Below are 27,563 nucleotides of genomic sequence, written 5' to 3'. Positions count from 1 at the left end.
AGGTGGTGAGGTATTCTCAGCAACACTTGCTGCATCTGCTGAACAGACGGGCATGAAGCCGTGCCTCGTAATCTCGTAATACAGCAACGCAGGCTCAGTTTAGGCCTTTCCTTTATCACCTGAGTAGGACATGCCAGCACAGACATTTGCTCTTGTGCTATAATAGCATGACGTTCAAAGACTGCTGTTTCACATGTTTAGTGATTAGATGATAATATAACTCAAAATATAACAACAGTATATTCTGAATATTCAAAGTACTGTGCTGTAAAGAACCTGAAAGAACAGGTTAATACTGTTAAATGACTATGAGTCCAGGAAGAAGAAATGGAAACTTTTTGCTAGGACACAGTTTCTTGACATCTTTCTTCTGCATGATGCAAAGACTTCCCTTGGCAGATTGTCCAATTTGTCAGTTAGGTGGAAAGGGAGACGTAGCTATCTCCTGCCTGCTTGTCTCATCACTCTCTTACGGTGGCAGTATTATGAATGTAATCTCTTCTGATTTCGTCTTTATCTAAGTGGTGTTTACCAGCTATCTTTTAAGAATTAAAAGAAGCCTATTATTTTTAGCTGAGACTTGCTAGTGGACATTTACAAGCAGAAACTCAGTCTCTAGTCTGTTGGCTCTCTGCCTCCTATTCTTTCACTTCGATCCTTGACAGCGCCTGTATTCTTGGTGGAGATCTACAGGTTTTCCCTGATTTATTTTTTTGTATCCTTGTTTCCATGTGTTGGATTACAAACCATTATCTTGACTAACTGCAACAGGTATATGGAGGCTCTTAATCAAAGTGGCACTGGACTGGAACTTGGGAAATGTTTTTTCTGTGGCTGTTGTTCCAAATGGCAGGTTGCATGATGCAGTGGGATGAATTGTATTGAGTGACATGATCATGGGTATACACAGAGTCCTTGCTCAAGTCCAAGTTTGCCTCTGGTGTTACCAGCCTTTAAGCAAAATGTAGCAGCGCTGCTGCCAAACTCTGCAGGGTAAAATACATATAGCTAAAAATATCAGAAGTAGCAATTTTACATTTAAAGAAAACACTTTAAATGGCCTAGATTGCTATCTGTGAGTAATTATTCAGTCTAAAACAAATAACTTTGAGGTGGCAAGTAGTAATTTTGCAAAAGAAAAAATAGTACATGCTATTTAATTTATTTTTTTTTTAATTATTTATTTTTATTTATTTTTTAATTATGAAAAGGTCTAAATTCTCCTGGTTCTGTTACAGGACTTTTCAGAGAAAGTAAGTTTCAAATTTCTTCCTTGGGAAGACTACGAATTTATATGCGAAGTGTTGAGGTGGATATACATATTTTTTAATCCAGGATTTATATACCTCTGAAAATATGGGTGGATAATAGAAAGGCTGACAGACCCTTTAGCTGTGGTGTCACATACATTGATATAATTTGTTACCTCAGCTAAGGTGTTTTGCAGCAAGAGGTAGAGTACATTTATGTATGGAAAGGTCAGTTTTAATTAATAATCTGTTTTCATCATTTGGGGTGATATGAATTGCTTGTAACATTAGTGTGAAATAGTTTTCAATATAAAAATAAAACAAATCGAGCTTTATGTCACATTCATCATCCCTCATAACCCATTTAAATGTCAAAAAATCAGTACAGACCAAAAGTCTATTTCTAGAAGCCTCAGTAGCCCTATTTATCAGAGTGAAATAAGATATTATCATCCCATTATTCCATCACATGCCTTCTGCACTTGAAGACATACACATTACTTCTAGTTTTCTCTAACACAGAAGATAGTTTTTCTATTGTTACACATTTTTTGTCCAAACAGTAAATAGTGAAGAGACAATGTCAGAACGTACAGCTAGTTATATTATTATGTATCTCTTTCATTAAAATGTAATATTCATGTATAATGTAAAATACAAATATTAACTTATTTTCTTCTGTATTTCTCAAATGAAAAAAAATCAGTGTTCTTTCATCCCCACTTGGAAACAATTTTTTTGCACACTGCAATTTGCTAGACAGTATAATTTGACTGTGAGAACAAGGTTTTCAATATATACACTAACGATGTATTTTGACAAAAATCATTCAGTAGTATCGAAAATTTGTTCTCATTTAATTACGAAATAAAAAAAAACAATTTAATTTTTTTCTATGAGTTCGTTTTCTGAGCTTTGTTTGCTGAGCAAGCAAGGCTTGCATCATCACATCTCCGTGAAAGTATCTCTCCCTTTTAATAACTTTAAATTTTCAAATATGAGTGGGACTTAACAGTTTCAGAGGTTGTTAGTTCATATAAGATGCATGAAAATGGGCAAAGTGATAGAGGAAAACCATCCCTTTAGTGCCCATAGCAAGGAAGATGCTGCTGGAGTTTAATTCTAGGGAATCCATGCAGAATATCATAGAGCTCTCCATGTTAGAGTTTCAGTCAAAAGTAGTAGATTCAAATGGAGATCAGACTTTATTGCATAAGGGAGTGTTCAACTGCCAGACATGCAAGTGCAAGAAACCAGGCTGTATGATTTGTTAGAGAAGCTTTAATATATGAGGCCATTCTTTTATGCAAATTCTTACGTGAATTTTGAAAAGAAAGTTCATTTACTGGTGTATATTTTAAATTGTGCAAATTCCATGTTATTTGGAAAAGCATGGGGAGAATATCCTTCAATTGTTTTTTATTGTTTTTCTTTTTCATGCTCATGCTTTATTTCTGCTTTTACTGCAACAGGTAGTGACGTAGGAGGTGATGATATCATAGCAGGGAACGTGAGCAAGTACATTGTTCTCCCGGCTGGTTATTGTGGACAGCCTAAAAAAGGACATCTTATATTTGATGCCTGTTTTGAAAGTGGTAAGCATTTTCAGCATTACTTTATGTAACAGCTGCCAATATATTAATGCTTATTACTGTATCGCTCATCTTTATAAAAATTGACTTAATTCTAAAGGTTTGTATTAAATACTGTTTTACTCACTGATTCTCTTCAGAGTACGACATAAAATCAGACTGCTCAAATGTAAAAAAGATATATGAAGTTTTTTATTACCAGTAATGTGCATTTTATCAGGTACATCTCTCTTACCCCATGTAGATAAATTAATGGATTTTATTCTATTATTATATATGTTAATATCATATGCAGTATTTATTGTTAACTAGTCAAAGATGTAGGATATAAAAACGTTATTTTATACTGTAATTTGCCAGGTTAACTCCCTCAACAAAGTTTCAAAGCACTAAGTCTATCCTTGCATAGCTGGAAGACTTCAAAAATGTGTCTTTAAATATGGTTCTTATTCGTGTTTCTTGTGGCCAAATTCTGTGCTGCTGAGATTATTGGAAGTTCTGCCTCTGATGTCAATAGGAGCAGAATTAGTTTTTAGGAAACTACTGCAAATTGAAAGAGAAACTTTTTTTGCAAGTGTTATAGTTAGTATATTAATTTGAAGAATATTTTAAATCATGTATGTTTATATGCATGTGGGGGGTATGTAGTTAAATACATATATGTAAGTATGTAGCCACATTTTGTGTTACATATATGTTTTTTCTCCAGATTGTTAGCTTGCATCTATTATTATTGGCTTACAGACCTGCAGAGCACTGTTAAACACCATATGTACAAAAGGCACTTGGCAGGAAAAACTAGTTTCCAGCGTGGTTTATATGAGAGGTGCTGGTAATGCCAAAACTGCTACAGTGTCATGTAAAACGATTTTCTTATAAAGAGTTACATCCCTAAGGGGTAGAATAGTGGCTGACAGTTCCTGGAAAAATACTAGATTGATTTATTTAAATCCTTTGATTGCATTGTGTAAAAGGTGTAAATGATGCAGTTGTGTAGTAAAGAGTATTTGTTTTTTAGAGCGTATATCTGAAAGTTCAGACAATACTTACGTATTTTAAAAAAATACTTTGGATGCTATTTCATAGTGGTTATGAATTTATGATTTTTTTTTCATCAGAAAACGATTTATGAAATTAATCAGTGGGCCAAGCTGAGAAATTTACTTTATTGCGTTAAGCTGCCATGCAATGAAAAGGATCAATTGCAGCTATCAAATGATTTGTGAAGCAATGTGAATCATTCCATTATGGTTTAACTCCAATTTTTAAGCAACAGAATTAATTATATTTTTAAATTAAAACACTTCTGTTGTTCAAAAGTGATGTTCATACTTTGACAATTATAGCATGTGATAGAGACAGGTGCTATATGAAATACTTTGTTTATTTACACCGTAGCATGATGAGTCTCTGATGTTGCTTTGCATATTCAGACACCTCCAAAATACAAATATGAATAAAATTAATAACTTCATTTATTTTCTCATAATGACAATGTATTAGCAAGAACAATAATAATGCGTATACTTCATTTGTAAATTCACTTTAACTATTGTTTATGTCAGCCAAGTAATTGCTTACAGTACATTAATGGGTCAAAGCAAATTAACTGATTATTGGATATTTTATCAAGTTGTTAATAACTCTGTAATCTATCTCCTCGTATCTTCCAAACAGTAGTATAAGACACTTATACAAAAATGTATTGATACGCTTTGAGTACCACCTTAAAATTGGTAATAGCTATACATGTTATATCCTATTGGATTTGCCTTATTCAAAGAATATTTTTTTTTTTAACAGTTGACATGAATTCTGTAATAATTCCAAGTTACTGTTATCTATAGACCTAAATATACTTGAAGGAAATACCTGAAGATAGAGTTGTGCTTCGTCTATTATGATGATATTATTATTAAACATGTCATTGAAATCTGAGATCCTTCATACTTAGGAGGTGTTACAGGTTTTTACAGTTAAAGTTGTGTAAGGATTTATTTAATCTTTATAAATAAGTTCAATGCAATTAAAAAACAATAGTTATAATAAGTGATGATTGTAGCTCTCTATCTAATGTAACGTTAACAGAACTTATGTTCTGTTCATTGTTTTATATAATGCTTTCACTGGAAGTGATCATGGTCCTGATGAAACTATGATAGAGTGGAGCAAAACTGTCTGGACAGTGGTACTCAGGGAGTATTTTTTGATGATTTGTTTTCAAAATAGAAGTTCTGTTAAATGTGATTCCACAAGTGACTTTCCTGTCTTTGGCTGCATTCTGTGTTTTCTTGAAATATCTAGTTGATAGAACTGAAGGCTCCCTTCCAGACCAATTTTTCAGTGACTCTTTTATTTCATCTTGCAGAAATGGAAGTAAGTACCTTTTCAGAACAAATAAAGAATATTAAACTTGCAGAAAACAGGAAAAATAATAAAGCATATAGAAGAAATGCTATGAATGCTTTATTTTTGTAATGGCTATCGTTGTATTAAGTAGTGTTGAGGAGTATGAAATTGAGACAGAGGTGTGTTTTTATGTAGTCTGAAAAACAATGTCCATTTTGCTGTTTAGAAGGGCCTTGTTTTTATAAAATCATTAAAAAAAAAAAACCACCAAAATAGATATGGAGATTTCTTTTTAGTCCACTCTGCTGTTGAAAACCAAAACACACTACTTTTGCTATTCCTGAGAGATACTTATTTTTCTTCCTCATAGAGACTTTAAGTGAGGAAAGTTTCAATGAGAAAGCAGCAATCCATTCTAATGCTGCAGTTTGCTCATTATATGAAACTTTTTCTTTCAATGTAGAAATGTTCTTACCAAAAATGCATTATTTTCCAGTACTGCAGACAACAGTATAGACAGCAGATTGTTCCTTTCTTCTTTGACTTAGTGGAAAGCTATAATATCTTGCCTTGACCTTTCCCTCCTCACGTTAAATAACTGCTATTTTTTTCGATTGTTCCTCAGTGGTTGTATTTTCCAAATTTCATATCATTCTTTATTTCCTCTGGACCGTCTCCAGCTGTTCCATGCCTTTCTTGACATGCAGTGATCCTAGGCAAACATGATACTCAAATATGCTGGTGCCAGTACTATGTATTGTTTATTACATGATATGCCTTGCAATCTATTTACTTCTGCTATGTGACACAGTCCAATCTTTTTCACAATAGCATGACACTGTTGACTTCTTTTGAATTTGTGATCCCTTATGTTCTCCAGATTCTTTTCAGAAGAGCCAGCTAACCAGTTTGTAGCTTGCACCTAACTTACTCTCAATTAATTTAACTAGTGAAAGAATGTTTGCGGTAAAATAAATACTGTCGTTGTAAATGAAGAATGGTGGTTGAATCCTTTATCTTATAAATAACAGATGGAGGAGTAAAGGAGGGAGAGAGTAATCAACTTGCAAGTACCTAAGGAATTTGAATTTGTGTTCCCATATTTCAAGCTAATGTTCTAACAACTGGAATCTTTCTTGTTGTCTTTATAATTATTTAACAATATATGAGACCAATAGAAATTTTTCATATTCACTTATCATTAGCATAAAAGTAACTGCTGAAAATTTAGATTTCTTGTATACCACAATGTAATTTTTGGATGCCAATTTTCACAAGAAACATGAGTTACCTTCAAGGGAGAATGGAAGCATGGTTATCTCTGCATAGTATCAATTTGAAGGAAATAAATGTCACGTTTGAAATGTGTAAATTTGTGTCAGTTATAATTCCTTTTCCTATTATTCTTTAAAACATTAAATTATCAACATAGTATTTGTTCAGCAGCAATGCAGTGCTCTACAAATGTTTTTCTGACATCCTATCTGTTCTGGCGAAACTGGGAATTTTGCAAAATATAGTGCTTCTAGGAAATGGATGTATTCACTCCTGCTATATGATGAAATCCTTCCTGAGTGTGTAAGGCTCAAACTTTCTTGTTCTTCAGGGAATTTGTCACCTTAATATTCAGGGTGAATTTGTATTTCAGACATTTTATGTTTTGTGGATCTAAATGACTTTTAATTTAGCTAGTTGCCTGTACTATCTTGTATTGGCATGGTGCATGTTATTTCTGATTTCAATTTAGTCAGCAGCTTCTTTGGTATTGTGGTTACCGTTTATTTTTATTTGTTTAATCATTTTTGGAGACAATACCTCCAGTACTGAAAAACTTTTTTTTCTGTGTACTTATGTAACTGCTTTGCTTTCCTTTGCAGGAGGTCATACTATTTACTAATTTTTTGTGATAGACATGAAACCTTTCAAACCTGTTTTGCAGAGTGAGCAAAGAAAACACGAAGCAAATGTCTTTAAAGAGAAACCAGTATTTTTATGGTGCTGATGCCAGTTCAACCTTTCATGAAGAGCACCAGTCTTATCTTCTCACTCTACAGAAGGGAGGATTTTGGTAGTGATCCCAAAGCATGGCAACTTCAAGGGTTTGACCATAGCTTATGCAGGCTGCAGAAATGTCTTTTATGTCAGGACTTAGAGAAAAGGAAGGACCCATAGCTGACAGGGACATCACTACTTTCTTCTAAGTCCCCAAATATGATGAAATAGGCCAGAGTACAATGAGTTGTAAGGTGTTAGAAACACAATTGCAACTATCCTGGAGCTCTGAAATAGACCACAAAACCTGAGAAGCTTATGGTCATGGGGATCTTTTTTCTTTTTTTGGTCAGAAGACTGAAATCTACAGATTTTAGTTTATTCTATCCTGTAAGAGTTGGAGACTTACTAGATTCTCTGAGTGTTCAAACAGTTTGAGTTCCTTGCACACTCATCTCATAAATCAGAAGAAACCTCAAGCATGCTGGATTCTTGGAGTACTCTAGAGGGTGCCATCAGACAACATGGATGACTTGCTCTTTAAAATGCCTTGGTCTGACTAGAGTCTGTCAACACCTGTTCTAGGAGGGTACGAAGCATGGCACATACTGTCATGTAGGCTATGTTACTACTGCTACAGAAGTGTACCTTCAAAAAGTCCATAAGAGATGCCAACCACTCAGCACCCATCTTGTTCACTGCACTGGTCATAGTGCTTTGATAGGACCAAATTTCCTCTGAGTTGAGAATACATTTATACCCACAGAGGCTTACAAACATTGTTTCACATGGTGCAAAGATTGTGTTTACAGGGTGTTGTTGCCTTTTCATCTCAGCCATTGAGTGCTTTCAAGACGGGCTTAAGATGGATATACCTTTTGCTTCCCCTGGCTCTTGACTTAAAGAACTGGCATATGGAAGAATGTTGATGCTTCCAGCTGTGGCTTCACTGAAGAACAAAGCAAGAATTCAAATATTGTTCATTTTGTTTGGTATCATCTAGATTGCCAGTCACCTTGAGAGTGTTGATTAGTAAATCCGGCCTGTGTGTACTTCTGGATCAATCCCAGCACCTTCTGTTTTGCATGGCCGGATGTCGTAGGGCACATGGGAGGAAGCTGGAGTTAGGTGGTAGACTGTTACGTGTTGAATTGCAAGGATGGTTTTTGTGACGGAAGAAAGAACAGAAAAAACCCTAAAAACCCAAGTCTGACAGCTTCTGCTGCTTGTGGCTCAAATTGCTTTTTTTATAATTCCATTTGAAGATTGAAGGAATAAGGTTAGCTCAGAGCGGTTCTTAAATCTCAGGATTCATACTGTTAAATACAGGGGCTTTTTATAAGGTTTTGAAAATACATATTTTGGCTTGTTAGTCAAATATAATGCTGTTTAAATGTTAAAAATACTGTGTTTCTTAAAATTAGAAATGAAGCTGCTGTCTGCTTTTATTCTCATTTCAACCAGAAAGTGGAACTCCGCCAAGAGTCATTAAATCTTCCATCCTTTGGATGAATTCTTATTTTTTTATGAAAAAAATGTTATGATTGGGTAATTTGTGTATTGTGGTTTATGTTCAAAAGGTTGTAATTAAAGTTTTGTAAAATTTTAGATTCAACCTCAATTACTATAAACCTCATATTATTATGTTGATAGATACACAACCACCTTGCAGTAAAAACGTTTGACAAACATTGGTTTGTCTTTTCTTATAGCAGGTTTATCAAAAATTTCATATTAGAAGCCCAATAAAAATAATTCAGTGCTGATGGATTGGAAATGATTTTAATCAGCTGGAAAAAGTTAAGATCTACAATCTATTAAGATATCTCATGTGACTGAGAAGTACTCTTGTATCATTTTTGTTAAGGTTTTAAATATCTTTCTATATTTCAAAAATAGGGTAATGCACTTATAAAACACTTTACACAACACTCAAACTTGCAGTAAGTGATTGTAATTCCACTTATCTCTTTGTAAGCACTTACAGGCGTGAAATAGGCCATTGAGCTTTACCATGAAAGATATCTTTTGAACAAAAGCAAAGATAGTATAGGATGAACTGCCCTTTGGGGATGCCTGTGTCCCAGTTGCTAAGACCTAACATGTAACTTTAGACAGCTAAAATTAGATGAGATTAATCTTACTTGTGATTACTAAAATATTGTAAAATTTGAGTTATAAGGCATTTATGAAATGGGCACTTTTGTTTGTACAAAGTTTAAAAATGAAAAATACAGACATGATGCTGTTAATGTTATGTTCAACAACAACAACAAGTGAAACTGACCCTAGAAAATAGTTAAGTTTTAGCCATCTAATGTAGTATTGTAATATGCTTCCAAAATTGTCAATACAAGCTGATCCTGAGTGTGTGTACATTTAGGTGAACAAAAATACCCTTCTTCACCTTATTTCACTGGCACAACTATAATATCGTAGAACAGGAATAAAGCAATACAAGCAAGGGTAATAATGGTAAAGTAATAGAAATAAAGAGTGGAAAAAAACACAAATGTTTAAAGTTACTTTCTTCCATTGTATCTAAACACAGTAGAATAAATTATTTTTTTGAGCAAAGAACTATTTTTTATTACAAATTTCTTGGTAGGCTGTGTTCAGCCAGAATCACTAAGTCATGTAGACTGTTTTGGCTTTCACTTCTATGTGAATACTCACATGCAATGTAGAAACAGAAGAAATGAGTGTTGATATAATCAGTAATGATGTCTGTTTTCAGTCTATTTTTGTGGCATTAAGGTATGTCTGATTAATGAAACACTTTATTTTCATTATTTTCTTATATGTTGGCAGTTATTTATGCTCTGTTTCACATAAAGATATTAAGTAGTTATCGCTACCAGTAGGGATAATTTTACCAATGTGTTCATTTTGTGGATATGTCTGTTCCCAATTCATTGCAGTATTATTCTCTTGTAGTATCAATACTTGTGTACTAGTGCAGGTTAGAAGTCACATAAAAATTAAGAACAAAAGATTGATTTTTTTTTTAATGATGACCCTAGGCATAGATTAATGGATGTAGCATGCACAAAGTGATATCAGTTAACATATATGACATTACTCAGATGTCTCAAACTCCGGAAAAGCATGTGAATGATTTATGGAATTGATATTAATCTCTTTCCAGTAAATGCATTACTAAAGTTACATGGGAAATTGATGTTACTACTGTAATGCCAAATTAATTTATTTCGTGCTAGGTCAGCATTTCAAATAGAACTAAATGTTAACCTTTTAAATATCTAAACAGAATATAGCATGGAAGTCAATTTTACAAATGGGGCAGTGCTTAGTGTTGATGTTATATCAGCTAACAAATACAACATTAATCAAGTATCTTAACTTGTGGGAAATGGATATTAATGACTTACAGAGCTAATGACAATGTGATAAGAATTAGGATAACAGCATCAGTAAAAAAATTAGTATATTAATTGTAGTTGGTGTACTGATTGTCATTTTCACAGTCAGTTTCTCATGTTACCTTCTTTTCAAAGACCTAGCCTTTCCCTCCTGCCTCTTACCATGTTTGTACCCCTCAGCAAGCACAAGCACAGAAGAGGTTGATTTTCTGTTTAACTGACCTAAAGAAGGAGCAGAATAAGCAACTGGAAATGGAAGCAGTCTCAAATGGGATAATTTTAAGTTCAGAGCAGATTTGCACTAGCCTGTGTATGAGGAACAACCAAATGAAATAGAACTCCTTAGTCTGGAAAAGAGACAATTGATGAGGAACATCTTGGAGATCTGTAAAATCATAATTCTCAGTCAAAATTACAATGAATAGGGAACAGTGTTTCCCTCTCTTTTCTTTATACAAAAACTAGGGACTAGCAGATGAAACTAGCAGTTGACAAGTTGAAAGAAGACGAAGGGAAATGGTTCCTCACGTTTTGTTTAATTAAGCTGTACAGCTTCCTGTTGTATGTTGTGGATGCTAAAAGTTTAAATGTGTCAAAAACAGCTGACAAGACCAGGGAAGAAAAAATCAGTTGAGATACACTGACAACATCTCTGGCTTAGAAGTTTCATAAACTGCACATTGTAAATTGAGGGACTGTTCTGGGGAGGTATCTAAATGATTGATTTGTTCCGTGGCCTTCTCTAGGGATCAATTTCTGGCACAGTTGCTGGGCTAGACCTTGATTTGACCTGGTACGTCTGGATAAATGCTTAATCTTTTTTAGTTCATACAGTAATCTGTTACATTTTCGTGTTTTCTAAAAATAGATTACCGGTAATATTTACAACATTAACTTCATGCAAAGCTGTAGTTTGGTCAGATAATAGCAAGGAAAATCTTACAGTTAATTTTTCTATTCAAAATAATTTTCTTCTGAAGGTAGTAATTGAAGATGCTATTCTAACGTTAACAATAGATGTCCACAATCACACCTGATGCAGATCATTTCTTAAGATTTATTTCTATACATTCCTAGTATTTATTTACATTTCCGTCACTTACATTTTTGGTGGGATTTTTCTAAACTTGCTCTTTGTCAAAGAATGAATAATAATAATAAAAAAATATTTCATACAAAGATGAAGCTATTTTTGAGAATAAGCAGAACGATTTTCACATATACTAGGTTTTGAGATGAATTTTCCAGTTTCCATTTTTCTGGCTCTGTTCAAATTTTTCCATCTGGAAAAATGATAGTGGGAAATATAAGAAAGAATAGCAATGTCCCTGCCAGTGTGAAGGAACATTACATTACACTGAACAAATATACTTATCTGAATGTACAATCACTGAAATAAATGCAGCTGTGTTTATTTCAGCATAATCAGATATATTTGAATATAAAATCATTGACATAAATGCAGCTGTGTTTATTTCAAACTGCACATGTTAATATGAACATGAATATGACATCAGTTAATCACTTGTGAATGTATAGAGGTAGGTGTATATAGTGGCACAATAGAGGCCTGTGACAGTTGAAAGTAGCAGAAAAAAATCCAGCAGAGTTTGTGATTTACCTAAGGATATTTATAACAGCATTGGAAGTCAGTGATGAGGAGAAGCAAAATTCCCTTATAAAATCTGAATAAATCTATAGTTACTCTATAGAGAAACAGGTGACCTATTCTTTAGTTACTTACTAAGGAAATAATTGCTTTGAATAATTGCTTCTTAAAATAGAGAATCATGTTAGTTTTCAGCAATTGTTGGGTCCAGGTCAATCACTTCTGGTGGGTGTAATCGGTAGCATTGCAGATATTATCTTAGGTTTTTCTCTGATTATGAGCCTTGAGAAGAGCTGCTAGCCAACCTTCAGAATTTCATGGTACTTGCTGGGTACTCACATCTAGGGAAAATCCAGTGAAGAGCAGTGCCAGTGGGAAAATTTTAGCATCATTTATTTTGTTAGGGATGCTTCTCCTTCCTCTTTCGCCACAGTAGTTCTCTGCCTTCCCTTCCTGTTTATATCCTTTATCTCTGTCTTTTTGAATTAGAGCTATCCAGAATTAGAAGAAATTTGTGTTTTTTACTCTGCTTATGCAGACAGTGCTCTGTAGATGGATCAGAAAGAATGGCTGTACTCAGAATAAAATGTCAAGTGGAACCAGAACAGTAAATATTTTGGACCTAAGAGGTAGTGGAAATGCTTTATTTTCTCCTTGGAGAAGGCTGAAATATTCTGCTAGACTAAATAGCTGTATTTTGTTCAGTTCAATAACCTGCATTATTATTTCTCTTTTGAAGAAGACAGCAGCACAAAAGACCTGGTTCTTGACTACCTTGCACCTTCTGCAGTGAATTTCAGCTTTGTGAAACGAGAGCAAAATAGTTGAGAAATGTTGAGTACTTTGCCTCAGTTTCATATGAACCAAATGATGAATGAAATTTAGGAAATTTCACATCCTGTATTATGTCTACTAAAATTTGGTGATGTTATAAAGAATAAGGAAAGGGACTAAAGCAGTGAAAATAAAGGATGAATTGAAACATTTGCATCAGGTCCTGTACTCAAAGGCTGCATTGGCACAGCAGTGTGGTGCTGCTATTTCTCTGCTCTGAGCAGAGGGGTTGGACTAGGTCACCTCCAGAGATCCCTTTGAAGTCATTTAGAAGATAACCATTTTTTTTCTCATGAAATTAGAATATACTTCAGATAGGTTTGTTTTGTTTTGTTTTGTTTTTCCCAGTCCCTCTGAATTGTTTATAAATTCTCAACTACCTACCGTTCCAAAGTTAACAATCCAAATTAACATGTTTGCTCACTTGAGCTACCACTGTAATGCGCGAAGAGGTAAAACTCTGAAATGCATCATGGTCTGTTCTTTTGAAAGAATACTGGCTGAAAAACATACTTCAGAAGAGGTGCTTCTACATCAAATATAAATTTTTATTCTCTGAGTGATACTATTTGATTTTTAGGAGAAAATATTTTGCTCAGCTTAACAGTACTTTGGAAACATTTTGAATGCATGTAGAGCTTTGTTTTTTATTGATTCTGTTTAGTAACCTAATTGCCTTCTAGGTCTGGCCTTTAGCATGCTAATTTTGATTTAGTGTTTGTATTTCTGAAAACAAACTGGGAACAAACCATATATTATCACTGTGTGTTCTTTAGAAAGCTACTGGGATTCCAGATCTGCTACAGTAACATAATGTGAAGGTAAATTACCATAATGCATTAAGGGGCTATTATTATATTCTAACAATTTGTGGTAAAATCACATCTCTGTTTTTCTCATCTGAATCCGTAAGATAACTTTTTGTTCATAAGAACTATGATTTAATCTCTTTTAAAAAAATGTTTATTGGTGCTACTGTACTATATTATAAATAATTCATTATTAGTAGCCTTTTCAAAGATGGTAAATGAATGTCAAATTCCTGATGTGAAAAATGTTAATCTTTTTTCATGAATACAATATAAAAATGCATAGAGCTAAAGAATGATACATCTAGATTTTTTTCTTTTGTTTCACCATTATGATAGCTTAAGAAATTATGTTTACAGTGACTTTTGAAATGATTGACTAATAATTTTTTGGAGATTTATATCCCTTTTCTGTCTTTTTTTTTCTTCCAGTTTTTTTATTTAGTTATATTAACGTTCATTTATATAAAGCCTTTCATATATCTTTCATGTTGTTGTTAAGTTGTATGATGATATTTCTTCAGTGCTCTAATGATCATATAAATGTATATATACCTGCACTGAGCTGACTGCCACTTGTGTAGACATTCACATTAGATGTGCAGCAATCGTAGCATTGCCCAAAATGTGTTTATACTGGATAAATACTGAGATAGTTAGCCTACACTGAGTTTTGTGCTGCTACAGTTACATTGCTGTCAGAATACCTGAGCTAGCCAATTTGTGTCTGCGTTGGTTAATGTGACATATAATGATGCACTTATTTGTCTGAAATGCATTGTAGATATACTCCTTACCAAACAATAAAGTTAAGACAAGGAATAGAACAGCAATGTAGTAATTAACCTATGCTTTTATCTGAAAAATAAAAGATGATGGCAAGTTGAAAACTTGTCTTTTGGTTATTAATCTATGTGTTTCCTGTTGTTCGTCTGCTTCAGTAGTTTCAGAATTGATCCATTCTCATTTATCCCAAACACTTGTCATCCTCTTGCTTGATTATCACAACCTTATCCTGCCTGTTATTTTTCTTTCCTCTCTACATTTTTCTAAATGATACTGCTGAAGTATCTTCTTTTCTATGTTGAGAGAATGTTGAGCTTCACTTCTTGAACGTGTACACTGTATATCAAATTAATGCTTGTTATCCTCATCTCTAGGACTCTGTTATCTTCCTTCCATTAGCATCTTTTTTTTTTTTTTTGTTATTCCCATCTGTGTGCTCTTCTTTATCCCTTTGGATTTAGTGATACATTTATTTCCTTTCGTCAGGAAACATCTTTGTCCCTTTTATTTCAGTTATGGTTTCCCATTCTTACATGATTTCCCTTCTAAATATCCCTACTATTGCACCTGGAAATATTTTCCTAAATCCGTCTTTCCAAAATTTTTCCTTTTTTTCTTTTTTTTTAACGAACCAGAATCAGAAACTGTTTGGTGTTGTCCATGATCTGTCTGCGTGTTCTTATGTTCTTTTGGACAGGAAGCACATTTCTTACCGCAAGCTTTGACTGTGCATGATAAATCTTTTCTCAAGCCCAGGCGATCTATGCTGGCAGATGCTCATGCTAAATCTTCAGGGCCTAGTTCTGGACAGCAATCATTGGGAAAATTTCAGCAAAACTACAGCGATTCCTGTTGTCTTTGGATTAATTCATAAGTTTGTGAAACTTTCTATGAATTAATAATCATGTGGCAATTGGGAAAATGTTCTTCTAGTCAGAGGGCTGGAGGTCAATAAGTGAATGCTAGAAGAAAGATACTGATTAGATCACATGAATATATGAACATTTTGAGTGATTACAATCAGGTTCAATTAAAAGTGCTTGATATGTCTGTAGTGTAACAATCATTTTGACATCTATGTACTTGTTAGGGTGCTTATGCTTATAATCTCTATTGCAGGAGATTGCTGTGCACTTTACAAGGCACTTTTGATTTCATTTTATAGTTCAGAAATCTGAGACTTAGGGAAGTTAAGGGAGTTATTTGGTGTTGCACAATAGAATCACTATTTGAAGCATTTTGACGTAATCTTCTTTGAAGTACACTGATTGGATTTAAGCACACACCTTTGATTACTCTTTACAACTGAACAAAGTATGTGTCATTCTGAATCACGGTGGGTAAGATGGACTTCCCTTTGTGGGGATGCAATTTTAGAGTCTGCCATGCTTCGACTGATATCAGGAATAATAGATAATATTTCAGATATAACAATAACTGATATTTTTTTCAGCAGTACAGGAAAACTTAAATAGTATTGGAAAATTGTGGTAGGTTATCTACATTGACTCAGACTAATGATGAATAAACCAGCTGACGAAAGAAAGAGTAAGGGAGAACAAGCATTATCTTTTGCCACCTATTCAATTTTGACTGTTTAGACCTAGAAGAGAAGACAAGCAATACTGTGTGTTTGGAGAGGACTGCAATAAGCTTTGTTAACTTATAATAATAGCTGGAAGACTTACGTTAAATTGTTGATTCATTTGCAAAAAGAATGCTGAAGACAAAGTTGTATTACTATAATCTGATAATTGTAATTTAGTCTTTATTATCTATATGCTTTCATAGTGAAGAAGCAAACGTAGGATAGTATATTTTAGCAAAATCAAATTCCAAAGTGTATGAATTAGAAAATGTAGAGAAAATTAAAGTATAGGCTGATTAATGTAATCTAGTGTGATTGATGTTGGTTTTATTTCAGGTTGGGTTCCTCACTGTTAACATACAGCATGTAAATGCAAAAATTATAAGAGAGAAAGAAAGGGGAAAAGAACGACACTAATATCAATATGACTGTGTAATCCCTGGTTCTTCAGGATTTTGGAAGAGAGCCTATGTATGGATCGAAAAAATAAATAAAAAAAATTGTTGCTTAAAAAGCATTAGCTTTAGTTTTTAATTAAAATATGCCTGATAATCCTTCAGATTTCCTGATACCCTCATTATGTTATTTATAGAATAAACATTTTTATTAATAAATTAATATTTACACCACTCCTACCCTCCTAGTGAACTAGAGCAAGCTGCCCACCTGTTCAGAATTATAAGTTTTTAATTTTAGTTATAATTTTTTAATTGTAAATTGTTTCCAGCCTTATAGTGAACAGTGGGACTGCTGTTTTTCTTGTGAGTCTGGGATGTTCAAAAGCAGAAGGCCCTTCTGTTGCTGACTTCCTTGCATATCACCAGTATAACAGAAAGTTATACTTCAGTCAGAGAGGTAATGTTTTGAAGTCAGTATGGTAAGAACATGAAGATGAAGACTCCTTAAATTCCTGGATTTGAAGATTAGCTTTTGAAACCTGTATATTTTTCCTTGTCTGTTTGGTTAAAACTAGTGTATGTTAATATATCCTTCATTTAAAGATTTTCCACTATTAATAGTAACATTTAAAAACTGTACTATTAATACATTAAATATGCACATTTTTATTTCTAAGTAAATAGAGAAGCATAGCTTATAAAAGACAGACTATTATTAAAATTAGCAAGCAGGAATAATTAATTACTTCTTAAGGTGATAATTGTTTTGTTATGCAACTGCTTACACAGTGTTTCCTAATGTAATAAATGTTTCTAATGCATTTAATAGAGAAAATGATTTTTGTGCATCACAGTGAACATGTTGTAAAGTGCATGCATATAGATCCAAACTCAAAATTGAAATTAACCTTGGATGTATTTAAACAATAAATTTTAATTAACCCTTTTATCTTCTGGTTAATATGCTTTATGTGCCAAAGGATGTATATTAATACCCAAGTAGCTTCTTATATACAGAGAATTATTTTAAGATTAAATTTTAGTATAAACTGACCTTGCTATGGATTCACTGACTGTACTATTACAATACTGTATGTAAAAAAAGTATTGTTTTTTTGTTTTTGTTTTTAATTGAAAAGGTTTGATACACTTTCGGGTTCTTACATAAATAGAGGTAAATTGGCACCTCTCGTTAAAAATCCAGGAAGACTAATTTTGAATAGAAATACTGCTGTGTGTATGTCATTGCTTTTGAAGACTTAACAGCAAAATTGATCAAGGTCACTTTGTGTCCACAAGAAACAATAATACAGCTCAACAATCACTGCATTTTTGTTGCTTTATGTTATTGATTTATTTTCTGTTTTTGACAAATATCTTGTACGAAAACTTGGTTTGTTTTAAAATACGTTCTTTTTTTTTTTTTCTTTTCCTTTATGGATTATGGTGGTCCTACCAAACACAGACCCAGAAAGAACAAATTTGGAGATACAATCAAATAAAAGATTTTTTTTTTTCAATTAGTCCACTTAATTAGAATCCTAAATAGAGCTTAACTGGACATGCTGATATGCTGGAAAGCTCTGAATAACAAAGAATTACTAGAAGAGCAGAAAAGTCAGTATCTGATGTGATTGGCTTTGTCTATTAATGTAGGAGTATCCCTGCAGATCATGCCCGTATATAACATAATCCTCCCACTGAGTTGTCCATCGAAGGTTTTGCAAATAGCTTCTTGACTCAAATATGCCTCTGACTGTACCCTTCATTTCAGCCTATATATAGACATAAGTAATAAGAGAATAATCTGAATGCTTATCTTACAACTTCTTTCTTAATACAGAATGAAAATTACACAGATAAAACATTTCAGCTGGAGACCTACTGTAAAGTAAACATTATGGGCCTCCTCATTAGGAACCAACTGGTATCTGTTAGACCGGGTGCTACCTGTCTTTCTTAACAGATGGATGGAAATCAGACCTGCGGTATGATGGAAAGACTCAAAAAGCGAAGCTGAGAACATGCTTATGAGTTGTGAGGCCACACTTCCTCTTCTCCAGAAGTTCTGCATTTCCTATTAGCCTGGTTAGAAGGAGCTGACTTGCTCCTCTCACATGGATGTAGTGAAATACATTCTCCTGTATCTGCATCTTGTATCCGTTCAGTCCCCTCAGGATCCTCTGGCATCTGTTAGTTGCCTGCTAGCTGTAATATAAAGAACTGTTTTTTTCAGGATGTTTCTGTTGTAGCAATTCCCAACATGGACAGTCAGAAAGGCATTGGTTTTGTTGACACTCAGTTGGCAGAGGTGCTGTGGCTTGTACACTATAGTGGCAGCATTTTTTTTTCCTAATTTGCCAAAGTTGAAATAAGACTTAAAATAATAGTCATATTTCATACAACTTTTAAAGTAACAATTTCATACAATTTTTGTGCATTGAAGATAAACATGAAAAGTAACAGCAAAAATAAAAAACAAAGGTAGAATTCGTTGGCCTGTACAGTAGTATGCAATTTGCATTTTTTAGATACCTGTATGTCTGATAGACAAGGCAAATTACATTTCTTTTATGACTCGGGCACAGGTGCCTCTATCCAAGAGAACATACACATGTGGGAACTACCTTTTAACCAACACAGGAAGCTTACTGTCAGTGTCCTAAAGTGTGAGACTGTGTGAGGATGGAGAAAATATATTCGTTTTTTTTTTTTGTCGCACTGTTGCCTCTTTGCTTAGATGCATATCAGACCAATCTTCGTATGTCTCTTAACACTGTGGAATCCAATTACTTTTGCTCATTGTATAACTAGTGTAACCAGAAATTTTGGGAGCATTCGATATACATGTAACCTGCCACACCTTGCAACCAAGCCATTACTTTGAAAGTATTTTGGTGTTTACATGGCTACAGACATGGCTTGAGCAGCTTGCTTTGGTGGAGAAAATAAGGTTAGAAGATAAAAGCCTGTAAAGGAAAGTAGCACACTTTTAATGTATGTAATGATGTAGCTGAAGCTACAAATATACCCAAATGTTTACATATATACACACTGTATGAATATAAATGTCTGTTCATGAAAATTCCTGTTTGTATAGATGTAGCTATTTTACAAATCTCAACTGATTGATATTTAAAATTAGCATTTACCTTTAACGTAATACATCCAATTGTGTACATCTGTCCAAGAATACATTTTTGTTGCCAACTTCCTCTTTCTAACGTTTTTTCCCTCTGTTTCTTTACCTTTTCTTTTCCTTGCCTTCCACTCTCCCCATGCTTTAGGCACTATTTGCTGATGAAATCCTCAGTTTGTGTTAACTCAGGGAATAAAATAGTATGTTGATGGTTTGGATTCCTGTTGGTATTCTGATGATCCCTGAGCAGAGTAATATGCTGTCACTTTCACCATAACTGTCCAAAGTTGAGAATTTTATTACAACTTTAACATACTTTCATGTGAAAATGAAAGGGAGCTGAATAAAATCCAGTTTGTTTGAGCTGGGCTGCATGGTCACTTATGTATATAAGACTCCTTAGGAAACCAAGTTTAATTTTATTTGTTAATACAATTTTGTTCCTGCTTTATGACAATTATCATATATGATTTTTTTTTTTAACTGCCACAGTTTGAAGTGAGAGCATTAAGTTAAATTAATTTGACTTTGGTTGGCAAACGGTAATAGTAGTACTTTAACAGCTGTTTGCTTTCCTGAATTGTCCTTGGTGCTGAAATTGCTTTTGTATCTAAACAGCAAAATGTGTTTATAGGGCTACAGAATATGGAGATAAATTTAGCCTGTCAAACAGATATTATTGGGGCTTTTTTGTGCAGTGTTTCTGAGAGTGGATCCTGACTACAGTGCTTTAATTCCAAACCGTGTGTGCCTTTGGACATCTTACAGAGCTGTTTGTGGAGCTTTTCTGTTTGATTTATGACCTTGCCTGTATGGACTTCTGATCAGATTTTATTCTCATTTAGTGCAAGAGGGGCTAATTATGAAAGTGACAAAGACTCTTTCATTGTGCTAAAGCTTTTTGAATGACAAAAAGGGGGCTTTAAATTAAAATGAACTTTAACAAGGCATTTTCACATTGAAGTGATACACACTCTACCACTGATAGAGTAATTCATTTTCAACCCTTTCTGATTCTATAAACACATTGTCTCACAAGATCAGTAGTTTTTTACCTCTCGGGCTAATGAAGAGTGGATCGTAGACCAATGAATTCTCTTTTTGCAGAGCTGTTTTGACATTCTTAATTTTTTCTTAAATATCAAAGAAAGGACAAAGAGCTGTGATTTTATTGCATTAATATTAATCATTTATCTGCCAGAAAAACATTTAAATATCACTTGACATTTGCAGAGAAAGATTAATGTTTAATTTACTACAAACATAGAAATACTTTGAAATAAAAGGAAAACACTTTTGGATTTGGCAAAATGAAAAAAAGAGCCTAAAATTAAGAAAGACATTCAAATATAATAAAATATTCTAACAACAGCAGAAGACAAAAGCATGTTCCTGCCATTTAAATGTCAATATTTAAATTATCACTTATGGTTAAAAAAATTAAATCAACTAGATTGTTTAGTTAAAGCTTAAATTAGACATTAAAAAACCTAAGATGAGTGAGGGCAAGCAGTTGTTTTCTGTGTACATCCATGTTGATACAGGTAAGAAGGCTTGCTGTAATTTTGATATAGGAACTCAGATTTTTGAGTATAGAAACAAACCAACATAGTGTCATTTCTTGTAACAAATACTTACATATAGTGCATTGGAGTAAAGTTGTGTTATAAACACCGTTTTATAATTGGTGGTAAACCTCGAAGTCAGGGAGGGCTTCCAGAACAGGCTGATGAATGAAGGAAAGGAAAGGAAAATAGCAAGGCACAGGGGTCTGAAAATTATACATGAACAAGTTGTGTTCCTGAAGGATCAAAATGCTGTATAGTAAAGGGAAACACAGAAATCTCCTTGGTGTGGAAAAAGCATGTCAGACTGGGAAGTATGGCAGATGAGTAGGTGAATGGTGAAGTTGTTTATCAATCTAATCTGATGACATGAGTGAAAGTGTATCTAGATTTCAGGAAAGTTTATCTGTAAATTTTATCATGGAGATTATAATATAAAGATTTCACTTCTAGGCAATGAAATAATGAGATTAGTGTATTAAATGAGAATAACTTTTGTAGCCCCCAAACTGTTTTTGATTGCTAATGGCATAGAGAATCAAATACAGTTTCTGTAGAAGCTGTATATAGGACTGACATCTGTAATGAAAGGCTATCTTTACATTAGAGCAGCGTTCAAAGAAATTTTTGTTTAAGATACAGAAGGAAAGTTATAGCAACAAAATCAGCAATTTCTTAATTAAAGAGAATTCCATTCAGGATCCGTCTCAAAAAGCAAGATAAGACAATACCTGGAGCATTTCCATTAATACTCTTTCTTTATATATATATATATATATATATAAAAATGTAATAATAATAATGAAGTAAATATATTTACTGGTGACTTTGGGGAGGTCCTTCAGAAAATAATTTAACTATAGGTTTTGATTTGAATCTTGACTGATTGGGGTTTCTATCAATTAATTTTCCTCAAGTGGCAGTTTGTAATTACCTGGAAAAAGTGGTGGTTTTGTGTATCAGGCACCAAACTAGGCCAAATGCAGAACTACAGTGTTGACATACAGTAATAAATGAACTGAAAAATTCTTGCTTGTAGTATGAAAGAGATGTTTTGCCTTTTGTGTTATTATAATATTCAGCGTCTTTGCAAAATTATGACTGTATTGAATAGAAAGCATTAGAGAAGTTAAGGCTGCTGTAATGTACTTAAGAGTAAAGAATATGCTGCTTTTAATGTTTTTAACCACTTGCAATGTGTTGCTTGCACACCTGTGTTGTCTAGGCAGCGGATAAATATGACAGTGTTTTACTTTAGATACAGTGGGTAGCAACGGACTTTAATGATGTATATTGAGCATCAGGTCCTGATAAAGCAAGTAGGTACAAGTTTTTCCCTGCTACACACCAATAATGGTACGCCCCATTGTGGTACAGCAGTTCTTAGTCTCTGATCTGCCTTGGTAGTTGCTTGCATGGTTAAGGCTGCTGATGTTATAATTTATTTATTAGCTTATTAATTATTTATTTAGGCTAGCACCCATTATATGCTAAGTGACTTCCAAACAGAAATTTCCCCAAATGCTTTTCCTTTAAGAGCTTTGCTTTGAGAAATGTAATACATACACAATAATGAGGTACCAGTTCTGATGGCATAGATTTTGTTAAAAGAAAGCTGAGTTTCGTGATGCTAATACAAAATCTCTTTGTATTCTGATTTTCCTTTAACAAAGGTTCACTGCCATGGATAAATAACTGCCCATCTGTCATTGGAGGCCTTTGGGGATTTGATAAAGAGGGAGTGGAGAAATCAGTAGTCTACTGTTTTTCTGTGGATTTGATGGTTTTGGTGTAGTGGGTGTGCAATGGCTGTCTTAGGGTATGGGCCTCTGATTTTTGTCCTTGACACTCCCTACTAAGTTGATGCATTTCTCCATTACTGCTTTCAGTTTCTTCATTTACATTATTTCTATTTTGGAGTATTTATGCTTCAGTCTTGGGCTCTACTGACGTTTTTCTAATTCTTAAGAATCTCACAGATGCTGAAGAGGGAGTCAAAAGACTGACACCATTTTTTTCATTCTTTACAATTTTTTCTACACAATGAGCATTGACATTTTATTCTTTACAGCACCAGATTTTTAGCTCCTTTAGCTGAAAGCATTAGTGTTTATTGATAATGCCAATTCTGAAATAAGGTTCTTTTACTGCAAGTGATTAAATATCAATCAGATTTCATCAAAACTATAAAATTCCTTTAGCAAGATTTTATAATATGATTTCTTTGTATATATTTGTTTCTGCTGTTTACACAATAATACTTGCTATATATTGGGATGTCCATTGCTGTTTTGCTCATAGTGTTTTTTTGAGCAATAACGATTACTAAATATTTAGAACTGCTTGTTGCTATTTTTCATTGTGCTCTGAACTGGCATCAGCATTAGGACTGGTTCTCTTAATGAACATAAAAAGACAGGAAATATTTCAGTTCTTCTAGTTCGAGCTGAAAAACGTGGTTAAAATAGGACATTTATATCTCATGCCTTTATAAAAGAGATGTAGGTCCTTGTATATCTTTTCTGTATGTTCTTCCTACCTATACATATTTCTAATTCACTTTCACTAATTTTATGTGAAACACTTGTGCTTGTGTTGTCTTTCTAAATGGTATTGTTTACTCTTCTGGATTGTTTACTTTCCTTTTCTTTAAAGGAAACTTTCAAGTAATGTGAGTAGGCCGCCTTTGGGACATGCTAGAACTTTAAAAAAATATTTATACTGTGGAGTCTTTAATAGTATCTCTCCATTGCAAGAGAAGACTTAAAAATACTGCCCAATAAATTTTAATGACAATGAGTTCTCTCTTAAAGGCTTCTAATTCCCTTAATTTTCTGCATTAAAGACCATTCTTTGGCCTGTTTAAAAATGGCCTTCTACCTTTTCCACTTCACTCAGAGGTTAATCCCACAAGGTTATTTTAATCTAGTGATTCAGATTAGATGCTGCCAAAATTCTGCCTCCTATTCTAATTCAGATTAAAGTTTCAATTTTTAAAACTGGTGGTGATATTTAGTCTAAGCCATACTGTTCACTAATATTTCCACAATTTAACTTGATAAAAAGTATTATAGGTTTATTCATTACACTTCTTGAGGCCACTGAGAAATAGTAAATATGATCCCAGATAGTGTGGGCAAAATGCTCTTGGGAAATATATCTACTGCACCCGTAAGTTCTACTTATATCACTTGTGAGGAAAAATATTGGAATGAGTAGATCTCAGAGTGGGATCCTGAAAACATACGGGAAATCAGATCGATATGAAGTTATTCAGCAACAAATAAACAAATGGAGACCAGTAACTCATACACTCAAAAGATCAATGATTTATTTTATGCTGTATTCATAGATAAACAAGAAAAGTGTAAATGCTAGAGTTTTCATGTACTGTCAGTCTCAATTAGATTTTATCACGTTGTCTAGTTACAATCAAAGCCCAGTCAGAATGGTTCAGCTTCTGCAAGTTATGCATTAATATGTACATCTCCCTTTCCAGTGATGGGAGCTGGCCTTTTACCAACAGATGCCAAGAACTACGATAGTGCTTGTTCCCATAAAGTCTTTTTCACAATGAGATTCACAGGCTACTGATTTACTGTCCTTTGGATGTCACTATTGATAGAAACTTAAAACATAATGAAAACACAGCAATTTTAACTTGATTAATTGAGGTGAGAGGATAGAAAAAAGAGTACCAAGACAAGTCTGAAGCATCCAGCTTCACAAGCCAGGTACTTTTGAAATGCTTTGCCTGTTTGACTTTCCTAAGGCAGTTTGGATTTTCATCAAATGTTATGGGCATCACTATTGTTATATGTAAACCACCAGATACTTAAAAGAATGCTATATTGTTGAAGACTGTCAACATTTCTTTAAAACTTTGACTTAACTATAGCAGTGTAAATATTACTTTGTTTGGTAGATCTTAAGTGCAATTTTAATAATTTAAAAGTACTTAAGTACTTTACAGTTAATTTATATGTATATATGTGTTTTTTGATTGCATTTATTTTTATTGAAATCATGTTCTTTGCAGTTTCGGGAATCTTGATTTGACATATGCTTTGGGCAGGAGTCCAGGAGATGATGCAAAAACAATCATAGGTTTTCAGAGATCATTGCTATTTCATTAGATTTCTTCCTATTTAAAAATCAAACGCTGTTTAGAAGTTGTTTAGGACTATTAAAACCAAGCATTTATTTATTTATTTATTTATTTTTATGAATTCTTTTCACAGACAAAGAACATAAAGCTAGTGGGAATTTACAACTGGTATTCTTAGATGCACTTCTTTCAGAAGAAATCTAATCTTTCACAGAAGAAAGTTTTTACACATCTTGGTCCCTGTAGTTCTACTTCCATTTAGGACATATCAGTAAAATTTCTTTGCATTATCATCTCAATGTCTTTTATGATCATTAAGTATGAATTCCACTCAGGGTATTCCACATTCTACATTTCACTTTATTTTGTAAAATACAGAGTTGTATGAAAACGTAGATTAATACTGGTTGGCTGTCTTTGGACTTGATCCCAGGTTCAACTGGTGAAAATGATGTATATTCCAATCTGTTTCTTGATTGGTTTTGTTTAAAGAATTTGTATAGATTGAAATGCAGCTGCAAGTGTATTAGTGATTTTTCTATTGCTTACTTGTCAAGATTTTTATTGTGTGGATGAAAAATAGTATTTCAAAACCTGGCAACATATTGACAAAAACAGAAGAGCACTTTATGTAATTCTCTTTTTGAAAAACTACCTCTTTTAGCGACAGAGATTGCCTCAGCTACTTCCATTCGTATGTAACTTGATCAATAGATTTATTGATAGCTTTTAGCCAAGGTTTAATTCTCCTCCCACCCCCTCAGTTCACCATGGTGCTCACTTTTCTGAATTAAGAAACTAGAATTAGGCTCCTATAAGCAAGGCACATAATATGCAAGTGCTCTAGGTGTAAAAGGAGGCATTTGACCTTTTGTTGCTAATCTGTGACAGGTGCAGGCTATTTTCTTCCAAATGGTGTTAATTTTCATGTGCAAATCCACCCCCTGAAACCTGCATTCTATATATCCACCACAGGGGAATTGGTGGTCATCATAAGTACTGTAATGGACAGCTGAGAGGGATAATCACTGATATTTCAGCACATTCATGCTTGCAACTCAGTCGTTTTTAGTGCACTTCTGTTTTCACTGCTTATTAGGGAGGCTGAAGTTAGTTATTCATAGCTGGACGAAAAAAAGTGTCTGGAAAGTTCATGTGCAGGGAACAGCACATTGTTACAAATTAGTTTCCTTTACCATTTCTGGCAAACTCATTACAAAGTAATCGCGCCCTGCGCTGAAGTGCACTTCCTCTGGGACCAATAACTGTAAATAAGCAGGGCTGCAAGCTGGCTGATAAGTTGTTGTTCTGAAGATAACGGTCCTTTTTAGCAGAGTGTTTGACCTTTTTCTTTATATTGCCTCAGGCTTGTCTAAGACCCTTAAGGTCTATTTTTCATCTTAAAATTCTCTGTAGGAAAGCACAATGTGTGGTTTAAGAAGATTTTAGGATTGCTTAACATATCTATATTTTCTAGCATTTTTATGATAATTGTTAGAATGCTTAGTAAGTTTAGCTAGCATTTTCTTAAGCAGGTTTTCTTTCTTTGTGTAAAGTATACTTTTTATTGATGTAGGAAGCAATATATGTTAATATTTTATGAGGACTAAGTGTATGTTGCATGATTAATAAATAGTAACGTTTTTTTTCTGACTTTTAAGGAAACTTGAAACACGCCACTGACCCCTTTTACTACTCACATTTTGAGATTATTGCACTAAACATTTCTCTGTAAAGCAGTTTAAGCAAATATAATTAAAAATTTCAGCTTGAATGATTAAAGAAAGGGACATCTTTTCTCAGTATGCTAAGAGTATTGAACAGAACTGTGACTGAAAATTGAGCATGTCTTAAAAACAAACCTCAAGGCTAAGTGAAAGTCAGTTTACAGACATTTGGGAATCTAATTTGTTCACATCTTCCTATGAGTTTAAAAAAGATCTGTGCCAGTATTTTTGTAAAGTAAAATAATAATAGAAAAAACAGCTATTTTCAGAGTGAATAGGAGAACAAGTCCATAATGGTTTCTAAAGTATTGGCTACTCTAACAAATTATTTTACTTTTAATATATAGCCAGAAAACTATTTGGCATCCAGAAGTGCATCCAAGCTGTAAAAAGAAAATTAAAACAAGAAATGTCTTTCAATGTCAAAAAAAGAG

General features: G+C 33.6%; 1 protein-coding gene across 1 annotated transcript in view; it reads left to right on the top strand.

The window, feature by feature from the left end:
• Positions 1-2,353: 2,353 nt before the first annotated feature.
• Positions 2,354-27,563, top strand: part of AGBL4 (AGBL carboxypeptidase 4) — a 900,915-nt gene continuing 875,705 nt past the window's right edge. Inside the window, exons 1-2 of the mRNA XM_035537467.2 lie at positions 2,354-2,510; positions 2,723-2,845. Coding sequence (XP_035393360.2) covers positions 2,354-2,510; positions 2,723-2,845 — 280 coding nt within the window. The remainder of the gene's footprint in view (positions 2,511-2,722; positions 2,846-27,563) is intronic.

This window comes from Cygnus atratus, chromosome 8, assembly GCF_013377495.2.
Source record: "Cygnus atratus isolate AKBS03 ecotype Queensland, Australia chromosome 8, CAtr_DNAZoo_HiC_assembly, whole genome shotgun sequence".
In the NCBI taxonomy this organism is placed as follows: domain Eukaryota; kingdom Metazoa; phylum Chordata; class Aves; order Anseriformes; family Anatidae; genus Cygnus; species Cygnus atratus.
The sequence above is the reverse complement of the archived record's forward strand: the minus strand, read 5'-3'. Positions and strand labels throughout refer to the sequence as shown.